Raw genomic sequence first — 18,033 nt, 5'->3', positions numbered from 1 at the left:
TCTGGCAAAAGCCAGGAGAGTGGAGGTCTTCTCCACCTAGACTACATAAGCTGAGGGTGGGGTTCTTCAAAGAAAAGCTTGTTATAGGAAGAAGGGCAAACAGACACTAGGAAGCTTCTGATTATTATACCTAGTGATTTTGTGAGTGACCCTGTTCCCAAACTTAATTATTTAAAACAATGTATTATTTCTCACAATCCTGTGATTAGCTGGGCTCAGGTGGCAGTTCTGATTACGCTGTGGATTGGCTATGCTAGAGGGTCTGGGATGTCCTCCCTCACATGCATGGAGTTTGCTGTTGGCATCTGATCTGTGGTCGCCACATGGTCTAGCCCAAACTTCCTTTCACAGTGTCAGGAAGCTGCACAGGCACTTAAGTCCTAACGCTGGAAGTCGTACAGTCATGTCACTGAATTCTCTGATCAAAGTAACTCACAAGACTAGTTCAGATTCAAGAGACTGAGAAATGCACTCCCCCGCCCATCTTGGCAGGAGCAATGATAAAGTTACATTGCAAAAGGACACAGGCACAGGGAGGCAATGATTCATGGGAGGCCATGATTGAAAGAATCAACTATGCACCACAACTCGCCTCTTCTAGTTCCTTTCACTAACCCTCCTCTCACCCCAGCAACCTGGCTACTTTGACCTTCACGACCACTAGAGGATCATCTCCCTCAATAAATCTTTCTGGCCAGGTGTGGTGGCTCATGTCTGCAATCCCACAATCCCAGCACTCTGGTAGGCCGAGATGGGAGGACCGTTTGAGCTCAGGAGTTGAAGACGAGCCTGGGCAACACAGTGGGACCCTGTGTCTACAAAAAATAAGATAATTATCTGGGTGTGGTGGTGTGCACCTGTAGTCCCAGCTACTCGGGAGGCTGAGGTGGGAGGATCACTTGAGTCAGGGAGGTCGAGGCTGCAATGAGCTGTGTTTGCACCTGCATTCCAGCCTGTGTGACAGAGTGAGACTCTGTTTCAAAAAACAAACAAAATAAATGTCTTTCCTGTGAAATCCCAGCAAGGGTCCCGACCAGACCATACCCATTTTTATTCATTTATTCATTAACGTATTCAATCACTAAGCAGTTATTAAAACATAACCACAGTCCTATGCTAGGGACCAGGGATGCAGTATCATAAGATCCAATTCCTGCCCTCAAGCAATTTCTAGACCCAATTCCTGCCCTCAAGCAGCCTCTAGTCTAAAAGAAGAGACAGGGAATTAGATCACCGTAACACAGCATATTAAGGGCTATGCTAGAGGGGAACACACGGCATCTGGGAGCACAAAGGGCAGCCAACTTGGCCTTGGGGGCCAGTGATCTCTGGATGAATGGAGGTCCCTAGGTTGACAAGGCGAGTTGGAGCAAGTGTTAGGCAGAAATCTTGGTCGCAAGTGATAGAAACTCAACTCCAGCTGACTTAAGGAAAAGTCAAAAAAACTAGAAAGTCCTGGGGGATATTAGCTTCAGGCATAGCTGGATCCAGATAGTCATCAGAAATGAGTCTCTCCTCATCTGGAGTGCAGTGGCGTGATCTCGGCTCACTGCAACCTCCGCCTCCCGGGTTCAAGCAATACTCCTGCCTCAGCCTCCTGAGTAGCTGGAACTACAGACATACGCCACCATGCCTGGTTAATTTTTGTATTTGTAGTAGAGACCGGGTTTCACCATGTTGGCCAGGCTGGTCTTGAACTCCTGGCTTCAAGTAATCTGCCTGCCTTGGCTTCCCAAATGCTAGGGTTACAGGTGGGAGCCACGGAGCTCGGCCTCCTCTGTGTTGGCTTAGTTCTGAAGCAGGCTGTCCTGACGTGCTGGACACTAACAGCTGAAGACTATGACTGTGATTCCTCAGGTGGGTCACAGGCTCACTCCTGGAATCAGGGAGCAGGGTCAGTCCCTCGGAACCACAGAGTCTGAGAATGGAGCAGGTCTGTCACCCAAAGGAGAAAAGGAAAAGAAGGGCTGTGGAGCTGGCCTGACACCAGGTGTACTCCTAGACAGGTGACTGAGTTACAGCCCTCAAACAGAGAGAGCCTCCTGAGGGAAATGTCCTGAGGGAACAGGAAATCGGCCTTGGGAGTGAGCAGATATGCTAAGATCAAATCTCTCTCCAAGGCTACTTCTTGGTTGTATAAGGTCTGCAAGACTTTGTCCCTGACTTTCTCCTGTGAAATTAAGTCTTCTCCAGTTGTCCTGAGGGTTAACTGAAATAGGAAATACAGGGACTCTTGAAGTCACCCTGTTCTCTTCCCATTAAATCAAACAGTCAAGTCCCAGGGCTGGTCTACCTTGCCAGAAAAAAGAAGCGGACTCCACCTAGTGGCTAGTGGGGTCATTGTGCTGTAGAGCTGACCATTTACAGAACTGTAAGGTTTCTTCAGCGTTTTGACACTCCTAGACAGAGGAAGCAGCATATATGAACAGTAAGCTTAGGAGAGCCAGGCCAGGGATGCGTCTGCCCTGTCTCTGTAATAGGGCTTTTCAAAGGGCAGAGAGGTGAGGTTAGGTGGATGGATGGTCAGAAGGAGAAAATGTTCTTCCTATTGTATTTTACACTAGTGACTGCTCATCAGAACATCTGGTTTGGGGGTGGGGACAGCTCATGTGGCAGGGACTGCTGTGAGGGAAGGGCTTTCTTCTTTTTTTTTTTTTTTAAGAGGCTCCCACTATGTTGTCCAGGCTGGACTTGAACTCCTGGGCTCAAGCGATCCTCCTGCCTCAGCCTCCTGAGCAGCTGGGATTACAGGCACGTGCACCACACCTGGCTTAGGGCTCTGGGAGGAAACTCTACCTGTTCATTGCTACTTCTTCTTTTTTTTTTTTTGAGGCGGAGTCTCGCTCTGTCGCCCGGACTGGAGTGCAGTGGCCGGATCTCAGCTCACTGCAAGCTCCGCCTCCTGGGTTTATGCCATTCTCCTGCCTCAGCCTCCCGAGTAGCTGGGACTACAGGCGCCCGCCATCTCGCCCGGCTAGTTTTTGTATTTTTAGTAGAGACGGGGTTTCACCGTGATAGTCAGGATGGTCTCGATCTCCTGACCTCGTGATCCGCCCGTCTCGGCCTCCCAAAGTGCTGGGATTACAGGTTTGAGCCACCGCGCCCGGCCTGCTACTTCTTTAGGATTTGAGCTGGGAACTGTGATTTCTTCTAACTTCCACTTCACAAGACAGTATCAAGGCCTCGGGTCACATATATCTGGTGGCAGTGCTCAGACCAACACTTAGGGCCCCTGAATCCCAGGCCATTGTCCCTCATGCCATCCCTCATTGGCTACTATATAGGTACATGTCTAGATGTGTCTGCACTGGTGGGTTGTGGCTGCTTTGCATCTATCTCTGGGCTAAGAGCATGATTCCACTGCCTCTTGGTTCCATTTCATGCATGATTCCATTTCTTCCCCTCAGGTGTGACACCTGAGTAGTGTCCCTGGCCAAAGAGCCCTGGGCCTGGGATAAGCAGGGGCTCCCCAGTAGTGGAGGGTGACTTTTCGCTGGATCCCAGTAAAGAATCACTTGTAGCCACTATGCTACTTTTCCCCCTGCCTCAGTCAGATCGAATTAGGATTCTGGCATTTCATAAATTACTGAATCTTATTACATGGGGCTATGTCAGATGCCATCTGCTTGTGGCCTTACCCCCACTCTAGGGGCACTCAGGGCTTACTTCAGGTCAACAACAGAAAGAGCAGCAGTTACCATTTATATAGCATTTATCATGTGTAAGGCACTATTAATTATTTCATATCTATCTATTCTTTTAATCCTCACAATAACCCTATGAGGTAGGTACTAATGTTCCACCCTGAGGCAGCTTTGTGATGGCAGAGCTGGGATCCAAACCTTAGCTGCTTGCTTCCCAGAACCTGAGTTTTCGCCACTACACTAGACCACCTCTCCAGAGCTGATGCCTCTCTGAGACCCTCCCTAGGCACTAGAGCAATGAGCAGGGGCTCCCTCTCATGTTTGCCTGCTGTATACACCAGAATGGCCAATATTAAAAAAACTGACAACATCAAGTGCTAACCAAGACGTGGAGCTGCTGGAGCTCGCCGGTGAGGATGTAAGTCAACAGAACCACTTTGGAAAACAATCTGGCAGTGTCTAGACAGGCTAAACGTATGCCTACTCTATGATCCCACGCCTAAGTCAATGAGTGAACATGTGTACCAAGCAACATGTACAAAATCCTTCATAGCAGTTTTATTTATGATATCCCCAAACTAGAAACAACCCAATTGTCCCTCAACAGGATGGCTGGGCCAGGCGTGGTGGCTCATGCTTATAATCCCAGTACTTTGGGAGGCTGAGGTGGGTGGATAGCTCGAGCCCAGGAGTTTGAGACCAGCCTGGGCAACACAGTGAGACCCCATCTCTACAAAAAACATGAAAAACTAGCTGGCATGGTGGCATGTGCCTGTAGTCCCAGCTACTTAGGGGGCTGAGGTGGGAGGATCACTTAAGCCCAGGAATTCAAGACCAGCCTGGGCAACAGAGTGAGACTCCATCTCTACAAAAAATAGAAAATATTAGCTGGTGTGGTGGCATGTGCCTGTAGCCTCAGCTACGTGGGAGGCTGAGATGGGAGGATCACTTGAGCCCAGGAGGTCGAGGTTGCAGTGAGTCTTGATGGCACCACTGCATTCCAGCCTGGGTGACACGGTGAGAACGTCTCAAAAACAAAAACAAAAAAGTAGGATGGCTAAATTGTGCTACATTCAAATAAAGGACCACTACACAGCATGAAAAAATTCAACTTTTTTTTTTTTTTTTTTGAGACAGAGTCTTACTATGTCACCTAGGCTGAAGTGCAGTGGCGTGATCTCAGCTCACTTGCAACCTCTGCCTCCCGGGTTCAAGCGATTCTCCTGCCTCAGCCTCCTGAGCAGCTGGGATTACAGGCGTGTGCCACCACCACGACCAGCTAATTTTTGTATTTTTAGTAGAGACAGGATTTCACCATGTTGGCTAGGCTGGTCTCGAACTCCTGACCTCAAGTGATGTGCCCACCTTGGCCTCCCAAAGTGCTGGGATTACAGGCATGAGCCACTGTGCCTGGCTGAAAAAAAAAACTGAACTTCTGAGACATACAGTAACGTGGGTGGATTCCACAAACTAATATTGTGCAAAATGTATGATTCCATTTTTATAAAACTCAAGAGCAAGCAAAACTAATCTACAATGATAGAAGTCAAAATAGTGGTTACTTCTGGGGGACACTGACTAGGAGGGGAAATGAGGGAATGTTTTGGGGACCTGGCAATGTTCTGTATCTGGATCTGGAGGGTGACTGCCCCAATGTATACATATAAATGAGGATTCATCAAATTGAAGCCTAAAATTGGTGCACATTACTGAATGTGTGGTGCACCTAAAAAAGTTCAGAAAAAAAAGGAAACAGGTAAACAATTTCCTGGTATGGTGCACAGTTGTTTTTGTCCCTTCTTCCCCCTGCATCCATTCCCCCTCAATCTGGAAACAGCCCTACAACTTTCTTCTTTTGGGGCTGCGTCACTCCCTCTCTCAATGTTTTAGGTGGAGTTGACTCAGCTTTAGGCACATGACCCAGGCCCCAAATCAGAGTGCCTTTTCCCCTAGCCACAATGATTAATTCAGGGATGAGAACAGGACTAAAGCAGTTGAGGCAATCTCAGATATTTTGTTGGAACTAGTGGAGAAAGGTGTTCTTTCCACTGTTGTTATTAACGTATCAGGATAGAAGGCTGGGGCTGCTGGTGGCCACCTTGGCACCTCTTGGAGAGAGCTTGCCTGACAGAGGGCACACAGAGGAAAGCAGGAGGACAGAAAATTCTTCCTGATGAGACCATCTCCGAGTATGGGTCCAGCTATCACTGTATGTGGATTTTTCATTAAGTGAATGAATACATTCACTTTTTTAGCTAATCGCTTTGGTTTGGCTTTCTTTTGTTTTTGAGACGGAATCTCCCTCTGTCGCCCAGGCTGGAGTGCAGTGGTGTGATCTTGGCTCACTGCAAGCAAGCTCCGTCTCCTGGGTTCACGCCATTCTCCCACCTCAGCCTCCCAAGTAGCTGGGACTATAGGCACCTGCCACCACACCCGGCTAATTTTTCTGCATTTTTAGTACAGACGGGGTTTCACCGTGTTAGCCAGGATGGTCTTGATCTCCTGACCTCGTGATCCGCCCGCCTTGGCCTCCCAAAGTGCTGGGATTACAGGCGTGAGCTACCGCGCCTGGCCTGATTTGGGTTTCCAACAGTTTAATAATTAGAATCTAATACACTGGGAATGGACAAAATTATGAGAAAAATGGAGGGACTTGGAATATAAACATTGAGTCTTGTCTCATCTGTTTTGTGGGTGCTGCCCCTTCCCCGAGTGACTGCTCACCCTGTGAGACCATGGCACTGGTAGGAGATGGGTGAGGCAGGCTGCAGGGGCCATGTGGGAGAGACTCTGGTCCTCAGTTGTAAAGGGTTCCAGAGCAAGTCTAGAGAACTGGATTCTACTCTCCATTTTGTAGCTTCTTAGAGGCAAGACCTTGGGCAAATCATGACGCCTCTTTCAGCCTTGTTCCTTCTCTCCATGGTTTTTATTTATTTTATTTTTTATTTTTTGTAGAGATGGGATTTCACCATGTTAGCCAGAATGGTCTTGAACTCCTGGCTCAAGTGATCCATCTGCCTCGGCCTCCCAAAGTGCTGGGGTTACAGGTGTGAGCCACCCTGCCTGGCCTCCTTCTCTATATGGAATACCAACTCTTAGCTCAAAGGTTGTTACGCAGATCAAATGGTAGCTTCCCAACCTCTTCAGCTTTTTCATACCCTTTGCTGAGTCAGCTCCTCATCCTGGGCATTCTTATCATTGTCATCATGATCTTTGACCGTGCGCGAACCCCCAAGGGCAAGAAAGTGTTAATCTCTAGGTCCCCTTACCAACAGGGCTGGCCACACAGCCAGCAGGGACTACAAAGTGGTCTTGCAGGCCGGAGGCTCACGGTATGATAGCCCACTGACCCCCTGCCCTTCATTTCCTTGCTTGGTAGATGGGGCTGAATCCGACATGAGAGGTGGCTTAGAAGGACCCTGGGGAATTGCTGGAGCAGTCTGAGCTTGGGAAGCTGAGAACCTCCCCGGGGCTGTGTAGAGCCTTTCACAGCAGACCAGGAGCAGGGGCTGAGTGGTGCTGAATGGGAGCTGAGGCTGCCTGGGACCCTTCCTCAAACCTGGCTGTCTAAAGAAAGGATGGACAAAGAGCTCTTGAGGCCATAACACCCCTTTCTTTTTTTAAATTTTAAAAATTATTATTTTTAGAGGCAGGGTCTTTCTTGCTCTTTGTCCAGACTGGAGTACGGTGGCATAATCATAGCTCACTGCTGCCTTGAACTCATGGTTAAAGCAATCCTCCTGCCTCACCCTTCCAGGTAGCTAGGACTACAGGCATGCACCACCACACTCGGCTATCTTCTTTTAAAATTTATTCTTTATTTATTTTTTTGGAGACAGGAGTCCTCCTCTGTCACCTAGGCTGGAGTGCAGTGGTACGATTTCGGCTCACTGCAACCCTCCGCCTCCCGTGTTCAAGCGATTCTCCTGCCTCAGCCTCCCGAGTAGCTGGGACTACAGATGCGTGCCACCATGCCCAGCTAATTTTCTTTATTTATTTTTTTGGAGACAGGAGTCCTCCTCTGTCACCTAGGCTGGAGTGCAGTGGTACGATTTCGGCTTACTGCAACCCTCCGCCTCCCGTGTTCAAGCGATTCTCCTGCCTCAGCCTCCCGAGTAGCTGGGACTACAGATGCGTGCCACCATGCCCAGCTGATTTTTGCATTTTTTATAGAGACAGGGTTTTGCCATGTTGGCCAGGCTGGTCTGGAACTCCTGATCTCAGGTTATCCACCTGCCTTGGCGTCCTAAAGTGCCTGGATTACAGGCATGAGCCATGGCACCCGGCCTTAAAATTTATTTTTATACTTTCTTTTTTTTTTTGGAGATAGAGTCTTGTTATGTTACCCTGGCTAGAGTGCAGTGGTTATTCACAGGCATGATCATAGCATACTACAGGCTGCAACTCCTGGGTTTGAATGGTCTTTCTGCCTTGGCCTCCTGAGCAACTGGGACTATAGGTGCATGCCACCACAGCTGGCCGTAACACTCCTCAGCTCATTTTTTTTTTTTTTTTTTTGAGACGGAGTCTCGCTCTGTCACCCAGGCTGGAGTGCAGTGGCACGATCTTGGCTTACTGCAACCTCCTGGGTTCAAGCGATTTTCCTGCATCAGCCTGAGCAACTGGGACTATAGGTGCATGCCACCACACCCAGCTATAGTTTTTTGTATTTTTTAGTAGAGACGGGGTTTCACCGTGTTAGCCAGGATGGTCTCGATCTCCTGACCTCGTGATCTGCCCGTCTCGGCCTCCCAAAGTGCTGGGATTACAGGCTTGAGCCACTGCGCCCGGCCCTCAGCTCATTTTTGAGTCATGGAAAACGCTCTTTCAAGAATCACTAGGCCTATGATAAGTCCCATGGAACAAACCTATCACTGTGTAAGAGCTGAGTGGAAAAAACCATCTCTCCTCATACACCTCATTCATTCATTCAATAAAACTTCATGACACACCACTATGGACATCAGGAAGTAGAGACGAATAAGGCTGGGTCTCTGCCCTAAGTGATTAGCCTGGAAAGCCATACTGGACACAGTTTCCATACTGGTCTCCTTGTCTCCTTTCCTACCCCTCCCTGCATTCCTTTACACAATAGATAGAATTCTCTCAAACATAAAGCAGATCCCCAGCTTAAACCCTTTAAAGACCTTCATGAGGCCCTATGTGACAGAAGAAGCAGGAGAAAGTGGATGAGAAGATGAGGCTGTATTGAGTTCAGGGTACCTGAACTCAAGGGAGACTTTCACAGGGTGCTTGACTGTGTCCCAACTCCTAAAATGACTACTGGGGACTACTGAGGTCTGAATGGGGTGGGGGTGAGGGGTCAAGACAGACATACTAGATCCAGCGGCAATATGGCTCAAAACCCTAGGTCTGTTAAGTTGCAGTCTGGCTCATGGGGGAAATTCTTTATTTGGATGCTTCAGTGACCAAGAGACAGAGCATTAGACACACACATAAGCACACACATACACACACACACACACACACACACACATCCACACAATATGCAAAGCAAAGGCATTTCACAGGTGAAGGGATAGGGAGTGGGGGAAGGAGGCCACGAGAGCAGCTGGGGCTTCTCTGACACAATGAGGAGAAGCCTCTGATGGTGACACTCCTTGGAATTCTTGCCTCAAAGCTACAAGGAAAACTCTATCCCTGTGGACTCAGTCCCAGGCCACAAAACAGTAAAGACAGAGAAATCTGGGTGTGGGGCCTGGGGGATGCCTGCTCCTCACTGTAGAAACCTGCATCAGCTCTCTATTTCTTTCCTTGGGACCCAGAAATCGCCTGGTGGATGATGGGGAAGGCTAGCACCACAGCAACCTGGGCAAGGTGGTCTGCTGCACAAGGGGGAAGAGAGGACTAGTAGGGCCGAGGGTAGCAATGAACCTCACAGCTGGCTGGCATGAGGCAGTTTGCCTTTAGGGACAGAACCCTCAGGGAGACTTGCATGTGGGGCACTTTCCCATGTGACCTTGGGTCAGAGCACCTCTGATGGAGGAGGGGAAAGGTCCCATCCCCACTGGAGTGTCCTATAATCCCAGTGGACATAGAGGCCGCCCCCAGCCCCAGCTCGTTGCTAACTGCTGCAGATCCTTAGCACCATTCAGGAACCGTGGAGAGGGCAGCGGGGGGAGCAATGCTCCGCCAAGACTGTGTCACCGCTCCAGGAGGAGACTTCACAGTTGGCAGAAACCTGTGCAACTGGCCATATCTGGTCTAAGGCTCAGGAAAGCCTGCACCTTCTGGGGGAAGGCAGAGTGTTGTATTAGCTCCAAGCTTCCATGTTGCAGCCATTTCCTGTTTCCTGCCTCAGCCCAGGTTTGGCATGAAAGTTCCACATTTCACTGGAAATGTCTAGAGCCCAGGGAGATCTCTGTTCTTTAGTTGCAGGAACTGGCCCAAAACTGACCTTTAGAGGAAAGACAGGTGGCTGGGGCCTCAGCACCTATGGCCCAAAGGGGTTGGGGAAGGAGGAAAGCCACCCTCCAAACTACCACCCGGTGAGACCCCAAGTCTCTTAATACCCTTGCCTCCCCTGTCATGACCTACAGGACTCCTGCCAAAGGGGAGCAGCAGGAGTGAATTAGCCTGGACCAATCAGAGGCTGTCTGTGGCCCAATGCTGCCTCAGGCCTGTGTACTTCCCTGGTGAGAACAAGGAGTGAGAGGGAGCCAAGGGCTGAGCAGTCACGGGAAGCTGGCTCATGGCTGGCCCAACATGGGATGCTGGGCAGAATCACCTCTAGTCTTCCAAGGTGGTTGAATCTTTCTGAATGGGTTGCCTTTGCATTGGAATCTGGCCCAGGGATGATGCCACTGTTTTTGGTGACCTGTATTTGAGAAGGAACAAAGGAACAGGGTCAGTGTGTGGCAGCTGTATTGGCTTATTGCAACGACAGCACTGCCCTTTTAGGGCCTTGGAGTAACAGGCAGGGCACCTTTCCTTCACTGAGGTCCACTGTGGGCTGGCAGAATGCTGAATGCTTAGCTTCCATCATTCCATCCTCATGGCAATTCTGCCAGGTGAGAACAGCATCCTCATTTTATGTACAAGGAAAGTAAAGTTCAGAAAGTTTAAGTGGCTGGCCCATAGTATTTTTTTTTTTTTTTTTTTTTTCCTGAGATTGAGTCTCGTTCTTGTCGCCCAGGCAGGAGTACAGTGGCGCGATCTCTGCTCACTACAATGTCTGCCTCCCAGGTTCAAGCGATTCTCGTTACTCAGCCTCCCAAGTAGCTGGGATTATAGGCGCCCACGACCATGCCCGGCTGATACTTGTATTTTTAGTAGAGACAAGGTTTCTCCAGGTTGGCCAGGCTGGTCTCCAACTCCCTACCTCAGGTGATCCACCCGCCTCGGTCTCCCAAAGTGCTGGGATTACAGGCGTGAGCCACGGCACCCGGCCGCAAAGTATGTTTTTAAGTGGTAGGTTCAGGACTGTAGCCAATGCCTTTTCACTATACCAAACCACTGCTTACAGGGCCCTATACAAACTCATTCCATTTGCTAGTGGCAGAGTAAAATGAACGGGCTTCAAAGTCAAACAGGCTTGAATCCTAGGTCTAACTCCAAGTAACTAAGTGAGCTTGGGCAAGTCAATTAACCTATGTGATAATTAGACTTTCTTTGGTTGTAAAAGGTGGTGGGGGGGATATCCTAATTTCAGATCTTTTGTTGAGAATTTAATGAGACTGAATCAGGTGTTCAACAAATTATAGCTTTATCCTTACAGGATTAGGGGCTTTTTAAAAATTTTGAGACAGGATCTCACTCAGGCACCCAGGCTGGAGTACAGTGGTGCCATCATAGCTCACTGCAACTCAAAGCTCACTCCACCTCCTGGGCTCAAGCTATTCTCTCACTTCAGCCTCTCAAGTCGTTGGGACTACAGGTGTGCATCGCCACACCTGGCTAACTTTATTTTTTGTAAATGGGGTCTTACTACATTGCCCATATTAGGAGAATTAGAGACTTATTGACTTGCTGGAGGTCAATAAGTCACAATTCCAAAGCAGACTTTCCAAGGTCACACTGCTGGAAAGTTTAGCAAGAGATCAGTGAACAACACTAGCACTTTCAGGTCTGGGTAGCCCCACAGCGGGGCTCTGGTTGGCTTCAGGTTGTCTGTTGTAACTGCCATCATCCAAGCTGCAAGGGAGGTATGTATGCTGAAACACTGTGGGACTGAGTTGCTGGGGCTTGTCTCAAGTCTATACCTAAGATTACCCCCAAAGTAAAAAACATATCCACAGGTAAAGAGGATGATCTGCTACAGTATGAGAGAGGAGACTCCAGGCAGAGTAGAGAGATTTAAGGACATTTTTTACACCAATACTCTGTGTTTCCACCAACTTTAAATCATTCAGCTCAGTGAGCAAAGCAAAATCAATGACCAAAGTCAAACAAACATTTCAGCAGCTTGCCCGCCTGAAACTCAGTTTCCTTGTCTGTAAAATGGGAATTCTGCTACCCATCTCAGAAGGTTATGCTGGGGCCAGGTGCAGTGGCTCACACCTGTAATCCCAACACTTTGGGAGGCCAAGGCGGGCGGATCACTTGAGCTCAGGAGTTTGAGATCAGCCTCGCCAACGTGGTGAAACCCCATCTCTACCAAAAAAAAAAAAGGGTTATGTTGTGGCACACTGCTCATACCACACATTTCCCTTCAGAGAGGAAGGGACAGAACCACGTAGGCCCTCCAGACCAGGCCCTATCCTCTTCACATCAATGGTTCCATAACCTACTTCTGAGCCTGACGCCTTGGGAGGAGCATGCTGTGGGCCAGATAGGCTTCAATTTGAATCATGACCCTGCTTCATTCCCATCACCACTTTGAATGCTGGTTGTCCATATGTGTAAAATGGGAATAATTATCTTTCCTCTCAGGATTGGAAGGATTACCTGAGAAAATATGCTTGAATATGGCCTGCAACAGAAGAGGGGCTCAATGAATGTTAGTCACTTCCAAGATTACCATGAACAGGTAACTCTCTGTTCACCTGGTTCCTTCAAAACCCTTATCACAATGTGTGATTATCGGTTGTTTACTTGCTTAGTCTGTTTCCTCCCACCAGGCTATAAGGTCATGAGAGCAGAGGCTGGGTCTGTCTTGGCCACTATTCAGAAGATGCTCAATATATATTTGATTAATGAATGAGAAGGCCTGGTCATATTTGATAAAGATCTATAGAGGGAACTCCTGCCAGCAAAGGATAGGGTCTCCAGGCCAGTGGAAAAACACTTCCCCAGAGTGCTACAGACCAGGAAAGCCAGGTGTTCTTAGGGTTCCACCAAGAAAATCATGTATGCTTCTCTATTAAAACCTTCAGCCCAACAGGTCCAAAGACTGGACAGAAGCTGGTAGAGAAATACATATAGAGGAGACACTTGTTCCTGTTAAATGATTTATCTTCTGTTCACCGGAAAAAGGCTGCCAGGATTCCATTTCGGCCCAGAACTACCTGGCTTTGTTCTGACGCAGAAGTCCTGGGCTCCTGCTATGGATCCTAGAATTTCAAAAAATGGTTACTTACTGGTTCTTGTGTTTGAAGCCGCTGACATGAGCTTGGTACTGTTCTATGGAGTTCAGCACTATCTTACATGTTTTGCAGGGGTAGCCCTTTCCAGCTGAAACACATCAAAATCAAGATCTTAGTTATCCAGTAAGAAGTAACCTGAAGACTGTTACTTTTCAGAGTGTACAAATGCCCTTCTAAGGACTGATAGGTGAGGCGAGGTGAGGTTGCTGGCCCTGATGAGAACCCAGAGGCCACAGTGCTCAGGAGGCACAGACTGCATGCCTATGTGCTTCCTGGGGTTGGGAACATCCTCATTCCCGTGTCCCCCGTCCCAGCATAGAGCCTGGCCCAGACTAGCTGAGTGACAAAAGAATGACAGAACAAAGAAGTGACATTTGGTGTCTTTTCTTCCTTGGCTGTGCTAACTGGCCTCATTAAGGATGCCCTTCACTGAGAGATCTCTGGGAAGGTGCCACTCTCCTAGGGCTTGCAGTAACAGTAATTAATGAGAACGCTGGTTATGAAAATCAATCTGTCTTTCTACCCTGGGAATCACAGACCGTATCTCACTTTACCAGGGCTGCTCCAATGACAAAGTGGCTTTTCCCACATGGTCTGGTAGTGAGGGAGGAGCCAGGAGAGGGAACTGAACTGCTGGTTCTGCTTTCATGTGACCTTAGCTAGATTCCTTCCTTTCTGAGCTTTTCTTTTTCTTTTTTTTTGAGCTCTGTGGCCAGGCTGGAGTGCAGTGGCACAATCTCGGCTCACTGCAAGCTCCGCCTCCCAGGTTCACGCCATTCTCCTGCCTCAGCCTCCTGAGTAGCTGGGACTACAGGCGTCCGCCACGACACCCACCTAATTTTTTGTATTTTTAGTAGAGACGGGGTTTCACCGTGTTAGCCAGGATGGTCTTGAACTCCTGACCTCATGATCTGCCTGCCTCGGCCTCCCAAAGTGCTGGGATTACAGGAGTGAACCACTGTGCCCGGCCCACAACTTATTTATTTAGAGACGGAGTTTTGCTCTTGTTGCCCAGGCTGGAGTGCAATGGCATGATCTCCACTCCCTGCAACCTCCACCTCCAGGGTTCAAGTGATTCTCCTGCCTCAGCCTCCCAAGTAGCTGGGGCTACAGGTGCGTGCCACCATGCCTGGCTAATTTTTGTTATTTTTAGTAGAGACAGGTTTTCACCATGTTAGCCAGGCTGGTTTCAAACTCCTGACCACAGATGATCTGCTTGCCTTGGTCTCCTCCCAAAGTGTTGGGATTATAGGCGTTGAGCCACCGTGCCCAGCCCCACAACTTATTTTTGATTTTTTTGAGACAGAGTCTCATTCTATCGCCCAGGCTGGAGTGCAGTGGAGGCACCTCCGCCTCCTGGGTTCAAGTGATTCTCCTGCCTCAGCCTCCCGAGTAGCTGGGATTATAGGTGTGCACCACCATGCCCAGGTAACTTTTGTATTTTTAGTAGAGACGGGGTTTCACCATGTTGGCCAGGCTGGTCTTGAACTCCTGTCCTCGTGATCCACCCACCTCACCTCAACCTCCCAAAGTGCTGGGATTACAGGTGTGAGCCACCGCGCCCGGCCACACCTGGGTAATTTTTGTATTTTCTTTTTTTTGTAGAGATGGGGTTTTGCCATGTTGCCCAGGCTCCAAACCTCTTCACATTGGGACCAGGATGATCTGCCCATAAAACTCAAACTGGCAACGGCTTCCCAGTGCTCTTAGGGTAAAGGCCCACCTCCCTAACATGACCCACAAAGTCATCCGTGGATGCCTGCTCATTTCCTCCACATCACTATGTCCCACACTATCCTACTTGCCCTCTGGGGTCCTTTCTTGATCCCTGCTCCCCCACCTTATCTCCCTTCATTTTACGCCCACAGTCTTGCATTTGTCTTTTTTCCTAAAGTTTGTCACTGTTGTAACTATTTGCTCAATGTCTGTATTCTCTGCTAGACTGTAAGCTCCATAAGGACATAGACAATACCTGTCTCGTTTACTACATATATACCACCATGCCTGGCACATATTAGGTAAAAGTCCAATAAATACTTACTATCTATGAATTTAGTAAGACTTGAAAACTTGTCCTGTATATAAAAGCTGAAGAAACTAGGGGACCAGCATGGGGCTCAGAAACCAGCTCTACTGAGTGGGAGACAAGACCCTAATTAGGGAGAGTAAGTGATGGGGTGAAGCAGAGAAGGAGTTCAGTAACCTGGGGGGGACATTCAATGCTCTGGGGGCAAGAAGGATTTGCCTGAATGCTATGTAGGTTTTAGTTCTGACCTTCTTTGGTAAATATGAGAGAAACGCAAGCCTGGAGTATAAAACCACTCTAAGCCTTATTTGATCTGCTTGGTAGATGATGCATTTGCCCCGATGGGATCTGGATACCCTAGGTCATCTTACAGTAGATCCATACTTGCCATGAGACACTTGTCAGGGACCCTCAGGAACTAGTCTCTGGATCCAACACAGAACTACATTGGGTTTCAATGTGGGCTCAGGCTCTGCCACTCTTTAGTGTGGAACCCTGGGCAAATCACTTCATCTTTCTGGTTTGAATATCCTCATCTGTAAAACGGTGATAATCAAAGTTGTTCAACAGAGTTATTGTCAGGATTACATCAGGTAATGAAATGTGACAGCACCGAGCCCAAGCCCTGGGCCATAGCTCCTATCAGGAAGTGTTAGATGACTTGACTAAATGAATGAAGGAAATGAATGAATGGCTTTGAAGGAAGCCAGCAGGGAGAAGTCAAGCTGTTAACAAATCTAAATAGGCCGGGCTCATGCCTGTAATCCCAGCACTTTGGGAGGGTAAGGTGGGTGGATCACTTGAGGCCAGGAGTTCCAGACCAGCCTAGCCAACATGGTGAAACCGTCTCTACAAAAACAAAAACACCTGAATTCTTTGCTAAGGTAGAATCCTTGTCAGTTGAAGTCATTGCTTGCATATGCTAGGTCAACAGCCCACCTCTGTAAATAAGAAGGGGGATAGAAGTGGGGCTCAGTGCCTCTGCTAGACATTCTATACTTGGAAAGCCTCCTGCCAAGTATGCTTAGAGCTGGAGGCAGGTGGAAGGAGTGTAAGGTTCGGAGCCACACAGAGCTAAAGACCCATAGTGATATCAACATTTATTAACATCAAGGTCCTATCAGCTGTATGAGCTCGAACCATTCACTCTGGGTCTCAACCTCTTTGTGAAGTGGTCGAAATTATATCTATTTATAGGAATGTGTGGAAATTAAAATTATAATGTATATATTCCTATTAAAAGGGGATCTAATACCCCTGCCTCTCTGCCTTTTTTTTTTTTTTTAAATAAAAAAAGTGTTGACTTTCTTCAAATCCAAGTCCTCTTGAAAATCTATGATCTCAGGCTGGGCACGGTGACTCACACCTGTAATTCCAGCACTTTGGGAGGCTGAGATGGCTACATCACCTGAGGTCAGGAGTCTGAGACTAGCATGGCTGACATGGTGAAACCCCGTCTCTACTAAAAATATAAAATTAGCCGGCCGTGGTGGCACATGCCTGTAATCCCAGCTACTCGGGAGGCTGAGGCAGGAGAACTGCTTGAACCCAGGAGGTGGAGGCTGCGGTAAGCCAAGATTGCGCGATTGCACTCCAGCCTGGGCAACAAGAGCAAAATTCTGTCTCAAAAAACACAACAAAAAAACAACTGATTTTTCTTTTTATTTTTTTGAGACAGGGTCTCACCTTGTTGCCTAGACTGGAGTGCAGTGGCACAATCTTGGCTCACAACAACCTCCGCCTCCCAGGCTCAAGCAATTCTCCTGCCTCAGCATCCGGAGAAGTTGGGATTACAGGTGCACGCCAACATGCCCGGTTAATGTTTTTGCATTTTTAGTAGACACAGGGTTTTGCCATGTTGACCAGGCTGGTGTTCAACTCCTGACCTCAAATGATTCACCCACCTCGGCCTCCCAAAGTGCTGGGATTACAGGTGTGAGCTACTGCACCCGGCCAAGAACACGGGATTTTAAAGTCATGTTATTTGGCTTGATTGCCACCTGCATCTCTACTTGATAATATACAACTTAGTTTTAGAGTTTTTATTTGTTCTACATAAGGACCAAAAAAAGAGAAAAAACAAAACTTAAAGAGACACAGGTGTTTTTTTTTTTTTTTGAGACAGAGTTTCACTCTTGTCACCCAGGGTGGAGTGCAATGGTGCGATCTCAGCTCACTGCAACCTCCGCCTCCCAGGTTCAAGTGATTCTCCTGCTGGGATTACAGGCGCCCGCCACCACACCCAGCTAATTTTTTGTATTTTTAGTGGAGACGGGGTTTCACCAGGTTGGTCAGGCTGGTCTCAAACTCCTGACCTCAGGTGATCCACTTGTCTCGGCCTCCCAAAGTGCTGAGATTACAGGTGTGAGCCACCACACCCAGCCATAGACAGAGGTCTTTCTATAGTACGTTCCTCTATGTATTTAAGAACTTGAAATAACTAGCATAAAATGAATATTCCATTCAGTAATAATTTTTTAAAATTTATTTTATTATACTTCAAGTTCTAGGGTACATGTGTACAACGTGCAGGTTTGTTACATATGTATACATGTGCCATGTTGGTGTGCTGCACTCATTAACTTGTCATTTACATTAGGTGTATCTCCTAATGCTATCCCTCCCCCCTCCCCCCACCCCACGACAGGTCCCGGTGTGTGATGTACCCCACCCTGTGTCCAAGTGTTTTCATTGTTCAATTCCCACCTATGAGTAAAAACATGCGGTGTCTGGTTTTCTGTCCTTGCAATAGTTTCCTCAGAATGATGGTTTCCAGCTTCATCCATGTCCCTACAAAGGACATGAACTCATCCTTTTT

General features: G+C 48.1%; 1 protein-coding gene across 3 annotated transcripts in view; it reads right to left on the bottom strand.

Annotated features, from left to right (window-relative positions):
• Positions 1-9,029: 9,029 nt before the first annotated feature.
• Positions 9,030-18,033, bottom strand: part of ZNF346 (zinc finger protein 346) — a 57,912-nt gene continuing 48,908 nt past the window's right edge. For all 3 annotated transcript variants that reach the window (XM_011946850.1, XM_011946852.1, XM_011946853.1), the window contains 2 exons: positions 13,184-13,277; positions 9,030-10,482 (listed from right to left, as the gene is read on the bottom strand). In XM_011946850.1, coding sequence (XP_011802240.1) covers positions 10,395-10,482; positions 13,184-13,277 — 182 coding nt within the window. In that variant the 3' untranslated portion in view covers positions 9,030-10,394. The remainder of the gene's footprint in view (positions 10,483-13,183; positions 13,278-18,033) is intronic.

Source organism: Colobus angolensis, unplaced genomic scaffold (genome assembly GCF_000951035.1).
Source record: "Colobus angolensis palliatus isolate OR3802 unplaced genomic scaffold, Cang.pa_1.0 Scaffold254, whole genome shotgun sequence".
NCBI lineage: Eukaryota > Metazoa > Chordata > Mammalia > Primates > Cercopithecidae > Colobus > Colobus angolensis.
Note: the sequence above shows the minus strand (reverse complement) of the source record. Positions and strands in the feature narration are given on the sequence as shown.